The following is an 18,818-nucleotide window of genomic DNA, read 5'->3' on the forward strand; positions in this document are numbered from 1 at the left end:
TGAATAGATGTTTCTTCATATGCTGTATGTCTTTAGAACCATTTCCAAAACCAACTTTACATGGTTGGTTTTTTATAACTTTCTTAAGTTTGCTCAGGAGGTGGGTTTGTAAAAACTCCTCGTTCTGTCATGCTGGTAGTTGATCTCAGGTTTTATATTTTTAAGGGAGAAAAATTATCCCTAACATAATTAAATTTATACACACAGTAAACAAGTTTTTTTTGTTTTTTTTTTTAATTTTTTTTTCAATGTTTATTTATTTTTGGGACAGAGAGAGACAGAGCATGAACGGGCGAGGGGCAGAGAGAGAGGGAGACACAGAATCGGAAACAGGCTCCAGGCTCCGAGCCATCAGCCCAGAGCCTGACGCGGGGCTCGAACTCACGGACCGCGAGATCGTGACCTGGCTGAAGTCGGACGCTTAACCGACTGTGCCACCCAGGCGCCCCACAGTAAACAAGTTTTTAAATGATTTCTCTTTTGGTCCTTAATCCGTGTTTAAAAGTGGTGCGGGTTGATGAGAATTATTTTAGGCAAATATGGAATGGGTAATAGAGAAGAACACGTTTCACTTTTTTTCTGTTTAAATTGATGGTAAAACTGATTTTCGCACTAAGTTGCTTACATTTGTTTACTAAAAACATGGACTACTTTCTTATTGATTATGTAACCTATCAGAATACTAAGTCAAAGAGTTTTATAGGTTAATAAGGTTTGGTAGAGAGAGAGGAAGAATATATATTGAAAAAGAAAATAGTTTAAGCATTTTAAAGAGATTCAAATGTTCTTGTCAACATTTATTTTATATTATTTGTTTACATTCTACAAACTTGAGATAATCAAAATTACATTTTAATCTGAAAATTTCCATTTATAGTAGGAAATTAGCCATATTTTTTTTTTAATTTTTTTTTTTCCAACGTTTTTAAATTTATTTTTGGGACAGAGAGAGACAGAGCATGAACGGGGGAGGGGCAGAGAGAGAGGGAGACACAGAATCGGAAACAGGCCCCAGGCTCCGAGCCATCAGCCCGGAGCCCGACGCGGGGCTCGAACTCACGGACCGCGAGATCGTGACCTGGCTGAAGTCGGACGCTTAACCGACTGCGCCACCCAGGCGCCCCTAGCCATATTTTTAAAAGAATGAAAAGTTAGGAAAAATATAGTTCAATTATATGATTAAGAAGTTAAAAGTAAGGAGATAGTCATACAAACTTAAAGAATTTATACTAAGACAATCATTGAAAAGCCAAATAGAACATCTGAGTAACTATTTTCTCTTTTATGTGAAGGACGATGTTACCCATCTTTACCACAGTACAGAGCTTAGAAGTAGTTTATTGAAAAGAGCAGTTGTGTAATCTTAAGAAATATTTTTAACAGCAAATTTCCATTTGATGCCACACTAAAGTTTTTGAGGTGTGCTTCTGTCGTAACACTTAAGGAATATCTCTGGAATGTCGAGAGTGATTTTGATAGCTTTACAAAAATTACATATGATATACTTGAGTTCTGACAGTCACTTCTGTGATATAGCTTACAGAGGGAGAATATTAAATTGAAAAAAATCTGTGGAGTTGGAGCTAAACCTAGTAAGACAGTTTTAAATTCTCTACATTACAGATTGTTGATAAATCTTAGATTATTTTTGTTTAAATACTTGTTTGTCATCTAACATTTTGGAGTTAGTTCATTAACGAGACTGTAGAATGTGTCTCACAAACTGGGTTTTTTCCCGTCTGGAAAACTAAAGATAATAGTCCTTGATTCTCCTTACAGTCATTTGTCCCCTGGAAGAATTAACAGTTGGGTCATAACTATTTGGCTCATTGTTTATAAAATTATTTTATATTGACTAAGCTCTACATAATACATAATTTTTGCAGTTACAGACCTAATTGAAAATACTCTTCGGCTTTTGTGTCTGTACTGAAGTGGAGAATGTTTTGAAACTTCTTTAAAAATAACCATATTTTGAAAAAAAGTATGTTAAGGGGGAGAAAAACCCAGTTGAAGAAAAAAACTGGGTTTTCTTGAGGAATGGAGCTTATGCTTTCAGAAATTTGAACTCAGTAATTTAAGATAACTGTGATTGTATTTTTGGTTTGTATTTGGAAGTATATTTTACCATTGTTAAGCAGTTGGTAGTTGATTACAGAAATAGATCGTAGGTATGGGTTTATTTCTTAAAAGTTTTCCAGTTTTGAAAAGTAACTGTGCTTGGGGGGATACTAGGCAGTCATTTCTTTGACATGTTCACTCCTCAATCAAAATAACTTTCCTTTTATTGATTTTATGCAAAAGAGATCACTCACATGTTGAATTAAAAAGCAGAGAGGAATTCTTTACTGAAGAAAAAGGTCTTACTGCTGTTTGAAAGACACTGCTGTCAAACAAATTATCATAAATTGCACATGCAATTAATCCTTGTATCTCAACAATCATGTTTTTATTAGAGAATATAAAAGACAAAAGTCTTTTAATAAAGTCTTAATACAATGGTATAAAAACACATTGTAGAGGTGCTATGAGGATAATTTTCATGTTGTTTAATTAGGATAATTTGAAGATAACAGATTTGTTTTCTGACACTGTTAATTTCTTACAGTTTATTTTTCTAATTCTGATATAAATAAAATGATTAATCATTAGAAACTTGAAATGGCATTTTATGTCATAGTTAAGAACTCATACTGTTTAAATTCATAAGTATCAAGTCTATAGCCATACCATCTTGAACATAAAATCTCATCTGAATTCTGAAGTTTCAGCTAATTTCTATGTTTTCTCATCCAGTGGAGCATGTTGAAGGATGAAGAAGGACAGCCTTCATATCATGACATAAATATTTACTGTGCAGTATGTGCCATTATCATAATGCTAAATGCTGGGAACATAGTCCATGTACATATAAAACTTAAAATTTTTCCATCAGTTTTTAAGACATAATAAGTTCCTTTTATCTTGTTTTTTCTAGCCTAATTCTGGTGAACTGGATCCTTTATATGTAGTAGAAGTACTTCTGCGCTGTAGCAAAGAAAGTTTGAAAAATTCAGCTACTGAGGCTGCAAAACCAGCTAAGCCTGATGAGAAAGGAGAGATGCAGGTTTGGACTTTATTTATCATCTTCAGATTTCAAGTACTTATTGAATTATTTATAATCACTATATTTCCTGCATATGATTATAGTGAACATACTTGATGTCAAAACTGTAAGTTTTCAGAGTTTTTAAAGGTATATTAAAGCCATCTAAAATATCAAAAGGATGATTAATGAGATTTAAGCTCTCTGTTTCTGTATCAAATTGTGGTCAGGTAAACAAAGATGAAGTGAAAGATAAAGAGAATTTAATAATTTAAATTTTCACATGAAGCTGGATTTTACTGGGACTACTAAAGATGTTTTATCTTTTTTATGATCAAATAATTTTACAGTGTTACTTCATGTTTATTATATTCCTTTGAAATATGAAAGCAGTGTTTTAATAATTGAAAATTCCTTCATAAGTTTCCCTAGTTGGAACCATTTAATTTACATGTGCTTTTAACAAAATTTCAATTGTAGTATAGTTGACATACAATATTATATTAGTGACTCAACATTTATGTATTTATATATATTAAGAAATGCTCACCACGAGGGCATCTGGGTGGCTCAGTTGGTTAAGTGCCTTGACTCTTGATTTCGGCTTGGGTCCTGATCTCAGGGTTCCTGAGATTGAGCCCTGTGTCTGGCTACTTGGGATTCTCTTTCTCCTCTCTTTCTGTGCCTCCCCCACTTGCACTCACACACATGTGCACGCTGTCTCAAAGTAAATAAATAAACATTAAAAAAATGCTCACCGTGATAAGTGTGGCTACCATCTGCTAGCATATAAAGTTACTATGATATTATTGGCTCTATTTCCCGTGCTGTGCTTTTCATCCCTGTGACTTACTCATTTTCTAACTGGAAGTTTGTATCTCTTAAATCCCCTTCACATGTTTCATCCATCACGTCACCTGCCTTCCCTCTCGCAACCACCAGTCTCTTTGTTCTCTGTATTTATAAGTTTGTTTTTGGCTTTTTGTTTATTACTTTTGTTTTTTAGATGTCACATATAAGTGAAATCATGTGGTATTTATCTTTGATTTATTTCACTTAACATAATACCCTCTAGGTCCATCCATGTTGTTGCACGTGACAAGATTTCTTTCTTTTTTATGCCTATGTGTGTAAAACACACCTTTATCCATTCATCTGTTAATGGACAGTTAGATTGCTTCCATATCTTGCCTGTTGTATTTGTATATAATGCTGCAATAAACATAGGGGTACATATATCTTTTCAAATTAGTGTTTTCATTTTTTTAGGGGTGATAACCAGAAGTGGGATTAATGGATCATATGATATTTCTGTTGCTAATTTTTTGACGAGCTGCCTGTTTTCCATAGTGGCTGTACCTACATTCTCACCAACAGTTCACAAGGGGTCCCTTTTCTCCGCATCCTCACCAGCAGTTAATTCCTTATCTTTGTGATACTAGTCGTTCTAACAGGTGTATGGTGGTATCTCATTGTGGCTTGGATTCTCATTTCCCTGATGATTAGTGATACTGAGCATCTTTTCATGTGTGTGTCAGCTATCTGAATGTCTTCTTTGGAAGAATATCTATTCAAGTCCTCTGTCTAATTTTAATCAGATCTTGTGTGTGTGTTTGGTTGTATGAGTTCTTTAATTTTTTTTTTTTTTTTTGGATATTAACCTCTTAGTGGATATATCATTTGCAAATATTATCTTTTTCCTTCAAGTAGGTTGCCTTTTCATGTTGTGGATGGTTTCCTTTGCTGTGCAAAAGTTTTTTAGTTTGATGTAGACTCTGTTGTGTATTTTTGCTTGTGTTGCCCTTGCCTGAGGAGACCAGTCCAAAAAGACATATTGCTAAGGCAATATTTTCTTTGTTTTCTTTTAGGAGTATTATGGTTTTGGGTCTTATTTACATTTAGTTCTTTAATCCATTTTGAGTTTATTTTTTTCATATGGTATAGGAAAGTGGTCCAGTTTAGTTCTTTAGCATGTGGCTGTCTAGTTTTGTCAGTACCATTTATTGTAGAGACTGTCTTTTCCACATTGTACATTCTTACCTCATTTTTCTTAGGTTAATTGACCATATAATGAGTTGGTTGGTTTCTTTCTTTTTCTTCCTTCCTTCCTTCCTTCCTTCCTTCCTTCCTTCCTTTCCTTTCCTTTCCTTTCCTTTCCTTTCCTTTCCTTTCCTTTCCTTCTTTCCTTCCTTCCTTCCTTCCTTCCTTCCTTCCTTCCTTATGGGTTTATTTCTGGGCTCTCTTTTCTGTTCCATTGATCTATTTTGGTGACAGTACCGTACTGTTTTGATTACTATAACTTTGTAGTATAGTTTGAAATCTGGAATTGTGTTGAGTCTCAGCTTTGTTATCTTTCTCAGGATTACTTCGGTTGTTGGGCTTCTTGGGTTTTTGTGATTCTACACAAATTTTAGGATTGTGTGTTTTAGTTCTTTGAAAAATACTGTTGGTGTTTTGATAAGGATTGCATTCAGTCTGTAGATTTTTTGAGTGGTATGGCCATTTTAACAGTAGTAATTTTTCCAGTCCCTGAGTATGGGCTATCTTTTCCTTTTTTTGTGTCATCTTCAATTTCTTTCATTATTATCTTACAGTTTTCAAAGTACAGGACTTTCACCTCCTTGGGTAACTTTATTCCTAGGTATTTTATTCTTTTTGATGCAGTTGTAAATGGGATTATTTTCTTTTTTTTTTTTTTTTTTTTTTAAATTTTTTTTTTTTTTCAACATTTATTTATTTTTGGGACAGAGAGAGACAGAGCATGAACGGGGGAGGGGCAGAGAGAGAGGGAGACACAGAATCGGAAACAGGCTCCAGGCTCTGAGCCATCAGCCCAGAGCCTGACGCGGGGCTCGAACTCACGGACCGCGAGATCGTGACCTGGCTGAAGTCGGACGCTTAACCGACTGCGCCACCCAGGCGCCCCGGGATTATTTTCTTAATGTCTCTTTCTTACAGCTTGTTACTAATGTAGAGAAACATAACAGATAATTGTATATTGATCCTGCAATTCCACTAAATTTGTTTATTCTAACAATTTTTGGTGTTGTCTTTATGGTTTTCTGTATGTAATACCATGTCATTTGCAAACAGTGACAGTGTTACTTCTTTCTTACCAGTTTGGATGCCTTTTATTTCTTTTTCATGTCTGATTGCGGTGACTAGGATTTCCAGTACCATGTTGAATAAAAATGGCAACATTAGTCATCCTTGCCTTCTTCTTAATGTTAGAGGATAAGTTTTCAGCTTTTTACCATTGAGAATGGTATTAGCTGTGGGTTTGTTATGTGTCCCATATTTTGTTGGGGTATGTTCCATCTGTACCTGTTTTGTGGAGAGTTTTTATCATGAACAGATGTTGAATTTTATTACAAGCTTTTCCTTTATGTGTGGAAATCATATGATTTTTATCTTTCCTTTTGTAAATGTGGTGTATCCTGTTGATTGATTTGTGGATATTGAACCATCCTTGCATCCCTGGAATAAATCCCACCTGAGCATGGTGAATAATACTTTAAATGTATTGTTGAAGTCAGTCTTTGTATTTGTGTTTTTTTTCCAGTTTTTCTTTCTAATGGAATTTTAGTTTCATACCATTGTGGTTGGAAAAGATGCTTGATATAATTTCAGGCTTAAATTCATTGAGACTTGTTTTGTGGCCTCACATGTAATCTGTCCTGGAAAGTGTTCCATGTGCACTTGAAAATTATGTGTATTCTTCTGTCTTGTGGATGGAAAGTTTTGTATATATCTGTTTGTTTTATGCTGTCTAATGTGTTCTTCAGAGCGACTGTTTTCCTTACTGATTTTCTATCTGGGTGATCAGTCCATTGATGTAAATGTTCATGTCCCCTACTCTTACTTTATTACTGTCAATTTCTCCCAATGTGTTTCTGAATATTTGCTTTGTAAGTTTAAGTGCTTCTCTGTTGGATGCATAGAAATTTACAATTGTCACATTCTCTTGTTGGATTGATCTCATTATTATATAATGTCTCTGTTTATCTCCTATTACACTTCTTGTTTTAAAATCTGTTTTGTCTTAGTGTTGCTACCCAGCTTTTTTCCCCCACTTACATTTGCATGGAATGTCTTTTACCATCTCTTCACTTTTTAGTCTGTTTGTGTCTTTATGTCTGAAGGGAGTCTCTTGTAGGCAACACGTAGATGAATCTTGTTTTTTTATCCTTTCAGTCAGTGTTTGTATCTTTTGTTTGAAGTGTTTATTCCATTTTCATTTTATTTTATTTTATTTTAGTCAGTGAGAGTAATTTTATTTTATTTATTCATTTCTTTTGTTTTAATTAGTGAGGCCCAGCTATAATTGTTGAGACCATGCTGGCGGGCAAGATACCAATTCTAGCTGCTGCTCACTAGTTATATTGGCAGTAGTCACTTTGGGTGGACACAGGTTCTAGCTGAGGCTGCCTGGTGGGTATGGTATGGCATGAGCCACTTTGGGGGGAACTCCTGTCAGGGCAGGTGGGTTGGATGATCCACAGGGGAACACCAGAGCAGGTTGAGCAGTGCTAGAAGGTAAATGGAGAGTGTCAGAACTGGCTTCTGCAAGCATCAGGCCAGCTAGGCTACAGGAGAAGAAAAATGGCACCTGGTAAGACTTTATTTCTCGAGAAAATTCCTACACTTCCAGCCCTTTTGGCACACACCCTAAAATTACTTAGTAGATCTCCTTCACTTAATAACTTGTATGTTTTTCAAACTGCTGCCTTTCTGTTGGGTCTCAAACTGAATGAATACACTGGCACTTTAGGAGTGGATTCTAAGTTTCCTCTAGCCCTCCGACTCTCCCAGAGTGAAGTTTCCTTGATTTTCAAAGCCAGATGTTATAAGGGGGCTTTTCTTCCTGATGCACATCCCAGAGCAGGGGTGCCTGATGTGGGATTTGATCCTTTCACTCCTCAGGTGGGACTGTGTGCTTGTGATATCGCTCCTGTTTGTGGGTCACCATGCTGACAGAGTTGGTTCCCAACTGTGTCCCTGCCCCCTTCTACTCTTCTCAGTATGGCCTTTTTTCTTTATCTTCATTGTGGAAGAGCTGTTATACGTCTTTGGTCCCTTTTCAGAATGAGCTGCACTGTAGTTAAGGTCTTGGTGTGTCCATAGGAGGAGGTGAGCTCAGGATCCTCTTGTTCTGCCATCTTCCCAAGCTCCTCAGTTTACCTGTGGTTTCAATTAATTGCAAAACATTGAGTTTGCCATATGAGATACCTGTATTTCTTGAATATCTCACCCCCCCTTTTAATAATTAGGACAAAATTACTGCAGGTAAAACGTCAATATTGAGATTCCAAGTATGTATTTGAAGGCAGATATACTGGAATTTTGTTATTTTAAAGCATTACTTTAAGTATGTGGTGTATTCCTAGGAATTTTAAGAAATGTCTTTGTGATGATATATGATATAATAACCTTTGATTTATTGAAATTAAAATCTGCCATTGCAGCATTAGAGGATGCTGCTTTGGATCATTTCAAATGACAGTGAAATTTGGAATTGGCAGTATTGAAGGATATTATTCATTATTAAATGTTTTAGAGTGATAATTAAAAGTATAATTCCGAATCCTACCTAACGTTTGGTTTCAATTCAATCTTATAATTTCATTGCTCAAACTTCAGCCCTATTATAACTTGTATGATTTTTTTTCCATAACGTGTATTTTACAGTTGACTGCTTAACTGTAAATGAGAGTAAAACTCCCACAATTTAGCTGATAGTCACTGTATTCAAAAGGACCTTTGAAGTTATTGCAGCTTGGAATGGCAAGCATGTGGCACACCTGCCAACATTCTTTTTCTCTCCTGGCAGACATCGATGAAAAGTCATGGCATTCTTTCACACTGAAGGCTTTGACTCTTCAAGATAATGATCTAATGACTAATTTCATTGGAGTTAGTATTTTAAGGAAAACTTACTTGTTGTCTATCTTGCTTCTGGCCCAGATTTTATTTAGCTTAGTCGCTGTGCCCATTTTACTTAAAGATATTGAGAAGCTTTGTACTACATAATGATCATGATTTGTCTCATTTTAATGGTTTGTGCAGGGTAGATGCCACTGGATCCTAGGCAACCTGCGTCTTTCCTTCTATAATATTTTTTAAACTGAGGTATAATTGAAGTATAATTTTTTTTTAAAGGTTAATTTTGAGAGAGCATTAGAGTGAGTGGGGAAAGGGAAGAGAGAATCCCAAGCAGGCTCTCGACAGGGGGCTCAGTCTCTAGAACATGAAATCATGACCTGAGCCAAAATCAAGAACCTCACTGAATGAGTCACCCAATGCATAACATTTTTTAAAATTTTTATTTATTTTTAAGAGATGATGAGTGGGGGAGGAGCAGAGAGAGAGGAAGAGAGAATCCCAAGCAGGCTCTGTGCTATCAATCCAGAGTCTGACATGGGGCTTAAACTTAAGAACCGTGAGATTATGACCTGAGCTGATACAAGAGTCGGATGCTTAACCGTCTGAGCCACCAAGACACCCCAGCATATAACATTTTTTCAGTTTATTTCCAGGAATTAAGTGGGGATCTATTAATATAAGTTATATATATAGTCTCTGATTTCAAGGGGTTTACAGCTTAATGGGGGGAACATTTTGTGCTCAAGTTAGTGAACATCAAAAATGTATCCTCCAACTGGAGTAGAGTGTGTTTGGTGGGGGGAAGTCAATAAAGGTTTTATAAAAGAAGTATTAAGAAAATGAACTGACTTGGGGCTCCTGGGTGGCTCAGTCAGTTAAGTGTCCAACTTAGGCTCACGTCATGATCTCACGGTTCATGGGTTCGAGCTCCACATTGGGCTCTGTGCTGACAGCTAAGAGCCTGGAGTCTGCTTTGGATTTTGTGTCTACCTTTCTCTCTGTCCCTCCCTTGCTCATGCTCATGTGCTCACTCACTTGCTCCCTCTCTGTCTCTCAAAACTAAATAGACATTTTAAAAAATATTAAAAGAAAAAAAAAAGAAAACTGACTTGTAAGGATCTTTTCAGACAAGAATTGCATTTCCAGCTGAGAAAGCAACATACACAGAGCATGAAACATGCCTTTTTAAAAAGAACTCTGAGTTCTATTGAATGATCAAACTAGTAAAACAGAGAGAAGGACTATACCTTAAGACATAGTGTATGTATATAATATTGTTCACTTCTATAAATTGATATTTTGAATAGGAATCCTGGACACAGGATTCATAGACACTTTATAAGGAAATTTCATCTCTCAACTCTACTTACTGTGACACTACTCTGGATAGGTTTAAACCAGATTTCCTTTGCATGAAATATGAGTAGGAAGTGGCATTTCCATAGTCATTTTTCTTTCTTTTAACTTGGAGTGTGTATGATACAAAATTAAGCTTTTTAAATGCTTCTTGGATTGCTGCAAGCTTTTCGTTAATTTCCAGAGTTCTTGAAGGAAAATTAGATCAAGGCACACATTTAGTTTTTATAAATCTAAAATTTAATAAAACATATTGGTTTAAATAACTGGGCCTGGACTTGATTAAAATGTAGTTAGGTCAAAAAATATCTTTTCTGGGGGTGCCCAGGTGGCTCAGTTGGTTAAACCTTCAACTTCGGCTCAGGTCATGATCCCATGGCTTGTGAGTTTGAATCCCACATTGGGCTCTTTGCTGACAGCGTGAAACCTGGAGCCTGCTTCAGATTCTGTGTGTGTGTGTGTCTCTCTCTCTGCCCCTCCCCTGCTCATGCTCTGTCTCTTTCTCCTTCAAAAAAATAAATAAACACTAAAAAAAACTACATGTATCTTTTCTGGATGAAAAATTCAAAAATTATATTTTAGCTAATGTCCTTGATTTGAAGAAATGAGATCATCTGAAACTTATTTAGGTTGTATTCACTTAAACTTACTGACTTCTGATGTTAGCTACCTTATCATTTGCTTATCTTTTTCCTTTTTTAAAATTTTAATTAGTTAATATACAGTGCAGTGTTGGTTTCAAAAGTAGAATTCAGTTATTCATCATTTCCATACAACACCCAATGCTTATCACAAGTGCCCTACTTAATACTCATCACCCAGTCTAGCCCATCTCACACCCACTTCCGTCAACTCTCATTTTATCCTCTATCATTAAAGAGTCTCTTGTGATTTGTGTCCCTTTCTTCTCTTTCCTCCAGCTTTCCCATATGTTCATCTGTTTTGTGTCTTAAATTCCACACATGAGTGAACTCATTATATCTTTCTCTGATACATTTATTTCTCTTAGCATAGTACATTCTACCCCCATCCATGTCATTGCAGATGGCAAGATTTTATTCTTTTTGATGGCTGAGTAATATTCTATTGCATATGTATACCACATTTTCTTTATCCAATCATCAGTGAACATTTGGACTCCCTCCATAGTCTGGCTGTTATTGATAATGTTGCTATAAACATTGGGTGCATGTACCCCTTCAAATCTGTATTTTTGTGTCCTTTGGGTAAATGCCTAATAGTGCAATTGCTGGATTGTAGAGTAGTTTTATTTTTAGTTTTTTGAGGAACCTCCAAAACACTGTTCTCCAGAGTAGCTGCACCAGTTTACATACCCACCAGCAGTGCAAGGGGATTCCTGTTTCGACGCATGCTGGCCAACCCTTTGTTTCTTGTGTTGTTAATGTTAGCCACTCTCATAGGTTTGAGGTGGTATCTCATCATGGTTTTGATTTGTATTTCCCTGATGATGAGTGACGTTGAGCATCTTTTCATGTATCTGTAAGCCACCTGGATGTCTTCCTGGATGTTGTTGTTTTCTGACATTTTGAATAATGTACATACATGTGTGTGTTCTCTTTCGATTCAGACACTGCATCTGTTATTTGCAAGGGTCACAAATTGCTGGTTCAGTAACCAGTTCAGCCCTCATAATGTCTTACTTAAACATGAAATTGACAACTTGAAAATAAAAATAATTATATTAAAATATTATAATCAAGTGAAAGCAGCCCCAAATCCATACTGAGGTAGGTAGGTAAGTAGGTAGGTAGGTAGGTAGGTAGGTAGGTAAAATATAGAAGGAACGAATATGTTAGAAAAGTCGCCATTAGGCAACTACCAAATAACTAATCCATGGATCCTAAAACTAGTGAGTTGAAAGTTTAAATGAGGAATGGGATATTTACAAAGTAATGAATATCCCTATAAATTTCTTATTAATTGTAAAGGGAAAAGTAGTAAGTTTACATTAGAGAATGCCAGAGATAACCACTTGAATCAAGTCATAAAAATTAATATCACTAGTAACGTTGACCAGTGGACAGGAAGAACAAAAAACATCATTTCTGCCAAAAATTCATATCCTGAATTTCATGATTCATCATAATGAGACAAACCCAAATTCAGAGGCATTCATAAAATAATTAGTGTATTCAAAAATGTCAGTGTCCTGAGCAGCACACACACACACACACACACACACACACAAAAGAAACTGTTCCAGATTAAGGTAAAATAAAGAATTACCACAAGTAAACATAATTTATCATCCTAATTTGGATACGTAGAGTGGTGGGAGAGAACAAGTGTGGTATAAAAGGCACATTTTAGGAGGCAATTGGAGAAGTAGATGGAATATTAATATGCATTATAGATTAGATAATAATTGTTTCAACATTAAATTTCCCTCTTTTAATACTTGTACTACGGATGTGGTATATGTGTGGGGAGAGAGAATGATAAAGCAAATGGGGCAAATGTGAATATTTGGTGAATCTGAATAAAGGTTTATGGGAACTCTTTGTTCTAGTGACTTTTGTAAAAATTTGAAATTATATAAAAGTCAATTCCATAAAAACAAAGTAGGCAGTATTCTAGATTTAAAAAGGCTAAAGAGATCTGACAACTAAATGCAAGAAATGATCCTTGGCTGGATCTTAGATCCAAAAGTGGTGGTAGTATCGGGGTACCTGGGTGGCTCAGTCAAGTTAAGTGTCCAACTCACTTTTGGCTCAGGTTATGATCTCTTGGTTTCATGAGTTCGAGCCCTGTATCAGGCTCCACGCTAATCCTGCCAACTCTACTTGTGATTTATTCTTTCTCTCTCGCTCTCTCTCTCTCTCTGTCAAAAAAATAAACTTAAAAAAAAAATAAAGCTGGTGGTAGTATCTATAAATGGCATTAGTGAGTCATTTGGGGAAATTTGAATATGAACTGTATATTAGATTGTATTATTAAATTTTTATGGTATAATGAGGTAATTCTTAGAAGATACACGATGAAGTATTTGCTGGTGAGGTGAAGTGGCATGCTATCTGCAAATTAATTTTAAATGGTTAAAATAGGAAAAAGGAAGGCAGAAAGAAAAACACTCCCCCACCAAAATCCCAAAGTCTTAACTAGAAAGAGGAAAAGCACATATGGCAAGCTATTAACAGTTGGAAAGATCTAGTTGAGAAAATACAGTGGACAGTTTGTTGTATTATTATTTTAGTCACTTTTGAATAAGAAGTTGTAGTTGTCTGCTTTATTTATTTTTTTTTTAATATTTTTTTTAAATTTTTTTTCAACGTTTATTTATTTTTGGGACAGAGAGAGACAGAGCATGAACGGGGGAGGGGCAGAGAGAGAGGGAGACACAGAATCGGAAACAGGCTCCAGGCTCCGAGCCATCAGCCCAGAGCCTGACGCGGGGCTCGAACTCACGGACCGTGAGATCGTGACCTGGCTGAAGTCGGACGCTTAACCGACTGCGCCACCCAGGCGCCCCTGTAGTTGTCTGCTTTAAACAATACATACTTTCTCCATTTTTTTCTTTCTTTTCTCTTTGGTATTTGAATATGATCTCTGTTCTTTTAGCTTTTACGCTAAATAACATTTTTTAAAGGTGCTTATTAACTATTTTAAAACACTTTACATGCATTATTTCATTTAATTCTCACAACAGTTTAATGAGATAGATATAATTTCATCTCCATTTTTAAAATGGGAAGAATGAAGCCTAAAAAATTTGGACTTACTCAAGGTCTCAAAACTAGCAGAAAACTGAATCAAAACCCAGGCAGTCTTGACTTTAGAAACTCTGCTCAACTGCTCTACCATTTTATTCAATAAAACACTATGAATATATTTGTTAACCAGCAAGCCAATGGCAGCTGTTTTTTTTTAGTAGCGATCAGAGTAAGGTAGCCATTGAGAATAATACACTGATGAATTTGGACCTTTAAAAGTGTTAACTTCTCAGTGTACAGACAACCTCCAAATTTACAGTCAGTGTCCTTAAAGGAAGCAAAATGGTATACTTCATGGTGAGGAAAAGGTATTCTTGTCAGGAGAGAACATGAAAGAAAGTTTGAAGATAGGTGATTCTTGAATATTGTGTCTAATGGAGTATACTGTTTTCTGTGGTTGAAATACTTTTTTTCATCTCTTCATTAAAACCTATCTAGAGCTTACATGAATCCTACTCACCCATCAACAGGAGTCTTTCCTTCCTGTGTAGTGCTGTTATATTTTAAGATATTCAAAAAGTGCCAATAATAAGTACATGCAAATAAATAAAGCATGGATTCTGTGTTGAGGGAATAACTAATTTTTAGGTACCATTTATTTACCTGTTATTTAGAAGTTTGAATTAGGTTTTACTTTTGAAATACAGTTTCTGGTAAGATAGGTGCTTCTATAGTGATTATTACCTACTTAATCATATGTGTTACAAATTGTAAATACAGCTTCGTTTTAAGGATTCAAGCTAAATCTGGGAAATGACAGAGTTTGAAAATGTGCAGTTTTAATTGTAGCATTCTGTAACTTTTTCTTGGTAGGTTGTTCCAGTTTTGGTGCACCTCCTGTCTGCTATCAGCAGTGTTAGGCTTTATATTCCTAAAGACCTTCGGCCAGTGGATAATAGACAGAGTGTTTTAAAGTCAATACAGGTACACGTATTAGTTTTATAAATTTAAATATAAATTTTATGTAAAGATAAATAGAATTTATAACAAGACAGCTTAAATGCTTTAAAATATATTTCTTTCTTTAAAAAAAAAAACAAAACAAAAAACTATAAACACTGCCAGTAGTGGAAGTTCGTGATTTTTGTATAGATTGTCCACTCCTTGAATATAGCAAAAGTGAGAAGTAAGGGAGAACCCAAAAAGGAAAACATAGCTATTGTTTTATGCAAAATGTTTTGCTTTATTTGTTGAAAAAAAAAATATTTAAGACTGCATTAAAAATTTTATGTATAAAAATCATGTGCCAGGACTTTTAACCATTTTTTAGTTTTATTTTCAATAAGAAAAATTATGACATTCTAGAAATCCATTTTCCAGTAGGGGAAGAAAATGGAATTTTGTTAGTTATTTGGTCAGCAAACATTTGGATTATCATTTACTGGTCAGCAAAGGCTCTGTACTTGAATTTGAGAAAACAAAGATAAACAGGATGCTTTCATTGTAGAGCAGGAACATTCAAGCTGTGGTCCTAGGCAGGCTTTCTGAATTGAATAATTGTCTTGACAGTTTTATAGAATTTTTATGTGGATAAACTGTTTGTTGTTGTTGTTTTATCCCTAACTCACCAAATTCTATTTTACCTTTAAGGCCTATCCCAAGACCTTGAAAGTCTCCCCAGGGCAGTACCAGCCTACAGTGAGCTGTCCCTTCTCTGAACTCAGATGCTCATTATATTTAACAGTTAAATCATGTTAAAAAAAAAAAAAAAAAAAGAAAAGAAAAGACCCCAAAACACAAAATTAATGACAGGAATCTGGACCCTTTAAAAAACTTACGTCTTTCGACTCAGTAGTACCCCACTCCCCTAGGAATCAGCCCCAAGGAAATAATGTGAAAACTGAAAACCATTTACACCTGGGTTGTTTAATATAGGATTATTTATGACAGTGAAAGGTTACAACAACCTAAATGTACAATAATGTGTTTAGCAATAAGTTGTACCACACTTAGAACTATTCAGCTTTAAATACTAAAATTATTAATAAATTTAACACATCCCTGTATCGGTATATCATGGTATGATTCAAAAGGAGGTTTCAAAACCAAATGCAACGGAAAAGTGCAATCCAGTTTAAGTGCATTTTTCGATGTGTTTGTGCACAGAAGTACATAGAAGGAAATATTTATTTAGTCTTAAATAATTTTGTCTATAAATTTTTTGTTTCAGGAAGTTCAGAAACGTTTTCCGGATGGTGTTCCCTTATTAGATCCTATTGATGATATGGGCATTCAAGATCAAGGGCTGAAAAAAGTCATCCAGAAAGTAGAGGCTTTTGAACATAGAATGTATTCTCATCCACTTCACAATGATCCAAATTTGGAAACAGTGTATACTCTTTGTGAAAAAAAAGCACAGGTATGGCAAAAACTTAGTTTGTATCATAAAATTCTATATATTTTACTAAATAGATGATTATGTGTTTTCTATTTTCTTTTCCTATTGGTTTCATCAGCTAACACAGGGAAATATCTCCTTATCTTTTGAGGAGACCATCACCTCTTATCAGCAAGACAAGATGAAGATCATTTTGTTATAATTTGGTATTTGGTGGTTTTTCTTAAGTTTTTTTAAATGTAATATAATTCATGTATAGTAATATTTACCCTTTTAAAGCATACATTTCATTGGTTTCTAGTATATTTACAGATAACTGCAACCATACCACTGTCACAATTCCAGAGCATTTCCATCATCCCCAAAAGAAACCTTATACTAATTAGCAGTCAACTCTATTTCTCCCATCTTGCAGCCCCTAGCAACTACAAATCTCCTTTCTGCCTCTGTCAATTTGCCTATCCTGGAGATTTCATATAAGTAAAATCCTACAGTATGTGGCCTTTTGTGTCAGCTTTCTCCACTTAGCATAATGTCTTCAAGGTTCATCCATGTGGTAGCCATGAATTAGTACTTTATTCCTTTTAATGGCTGAAAAATATTCCATTATATGCATATACCACATTTTGTTTAACAATTCAACAGATGATAGACATTTGGGGTTTTTCCACTTCTTGGCTGTTTTGAGTAACCCTGCTACCAAGTTTTATGTACGAGTTTTGTGTGAAGATATTTTCATTTCTCCTGTGTGGAATTAGGTAGAATTGCTGGGTCATATAGTAACTCTAGGCTTAACCTTTTGAGAAACTGCCGACTTTTTCCCCAAGTGGCTATACCACTTTACGTGTATGTAAATGTACATGCATACATTTACAGCAATTTATGAAAGCTCTTATATCTCTGTGTTCTCACCAACACTTGTTATTGTCTGTGTTTTTGATTATAGCCTTCCTAGTGGTGTGTAATAGCTCAGCTTTTAGGGTAATTAGCTGTAGTCTGTAACCAGAAAAGCTAGTTAATTAACAGATAATTAATTTAGGATGGCCTAAAAGAGCAGAAGACTGTGATAAGTACTCAGAGGCATATAAAGCTTACCAGTTAGTAGAAGACAGCCCCCTATTAAAGATTTTTTTCCTCAGTAAATTTTACTGAAATGTACTTTGGATATACTGAGTTAAATAAAATATTATTAGAATTAATTTCACTTTTTAAAATGTGGTTACTGGAGAATTTGCTTTTTCAGACAATGCTACAAGAACATACTTGTACTGCCTCACAGATACATTATTCATTGTGAATAATGAATTTAGGAAAAGCTTTTTGAAGTGAAGACATTCCTTTCCACTGTATACTTCTCTTCAACTAGAATCTTTTGTACTCTAGAAATGTTCCATCCACCTTCAAACTTACAGCTCCTTGCTGTTAAGCCTTTTCAGCTTTTAATCGCATGCCACTTTTATCACATTAGTCTTCCTGTTACACAAACTATTATTTTAAACTCTTTAGGGTCAGGCATTTCATTTTAGCTTTCTTGTACTCTCCTCTATCCCAAGTGATCTCTTTATAAAATAGATACCTAGTATTTATTGAACAAGTGTGTGAGTGGAAACTTCTTGGCTTAACAGAGTAGTATGTTTAGTTCACAGTTTTACAACACTCGTTCTAGCTTTCTGTGAACTAACATAATGGGGCCCTGGGCTGCGGTGGGGCACACCAGCTGTGTTCTTGGTGGACGTGTAGTGCACCATGCTCTGATCCACCATGAAGGTACTGCTCAAGATGAGGAAACTGAGAAACCAAAAGCGTTAGTAACTTCTACAAGGATACCCATGATCCTGGCCTGTTCATCTCTCCTTGGGACCATTGCATCAGCTCCCTACCTTCTTAAATTTACTTTCTCTGTTTCCACCAGAGAGTCACCCTTAGCAATTCCACAACACAAAAACAAAGAGACTTGAGCTTGGTTGAATAATGACTGGAAAACGTCCACAAAGAAAACGGTGCGAAGCCACAGAGAGTGGTGTTACCTGAGTACTCTGACATAAAGGAAAAAGGCCTTAGTGTCTGGCTAAGGGACTGACTAAATAATCTTGTTGTGAAAACTCAACAGTACGTGGAAAAATGCTTACACAAGAGCATTAAATGTAAAAAGTTGGATCTGAAATTGATGTGGACTATGATTATAATTTAGCAAAAATAAAAACATATACCAAAAAGACAAAAAGGGAAACCTTAAGTGGTTGTTTGGGCACTGAGATTATAGCAGTGTTTTTTTCTTCCTGTTTTTTCTCCCTAATTGTCTGTAATGTGCTTCTATAACATTTTATAATAAAAGAAAACTACAAAGAGTTAACAATTTAGGGAAGGAAAAACAAGTCTTTTTATGGCCTCCTACTGACTGAAGGATAAATTTCACATCCCTTAA

The 18,818-nt window shown here is 35.3% G+C and overlaps 1 protein-coding gene across 1 annotated transcript in view; it reads left to right on the top strand.

Annotated features, from left to right (window-relative positions):
- The window catches only part of MTREX (Mtr4 exosome RNA helicase), a 106,608-nt gene that overhangs the window by 65,508 nt on the left and 22,282 nt on the right, over window positions 1-18,818 (top strand). The window contains exons 19-21 of the mRNA XM_047086584.1: window positions 2,978-3,106; window positions 14,869-14,979; window positions 16,226-16,414. Of these exons, the coding sequence (XP_046942540.1) occupies window positions 2,978-3,106; window positions 14,869-14,979; window positions 16,226-16,414 (429 nt within the window). The remainder of the gene's footprint in view (window positions 1-2,977; window positions 3,107-14,868; window positions 14,980-16,225; window positions 16,415-18,818) is intronic.

This window comes from Lynx rufus, unplaced genomic scaffold (genome assembly GCF_022079265.1).
Source record: "Lynx rufus isolate CCGP_SWC_20201006 ecotype Redwood Valley unplaced genomic scaffold, mLynRuf1.p SCAF_1, whole genome shotgun sequence".
NCBI lineage: Eukaryota > Metazoa > Chordata > Mammalia > Carnivora > Felidae > Lynx > Lynx rufus.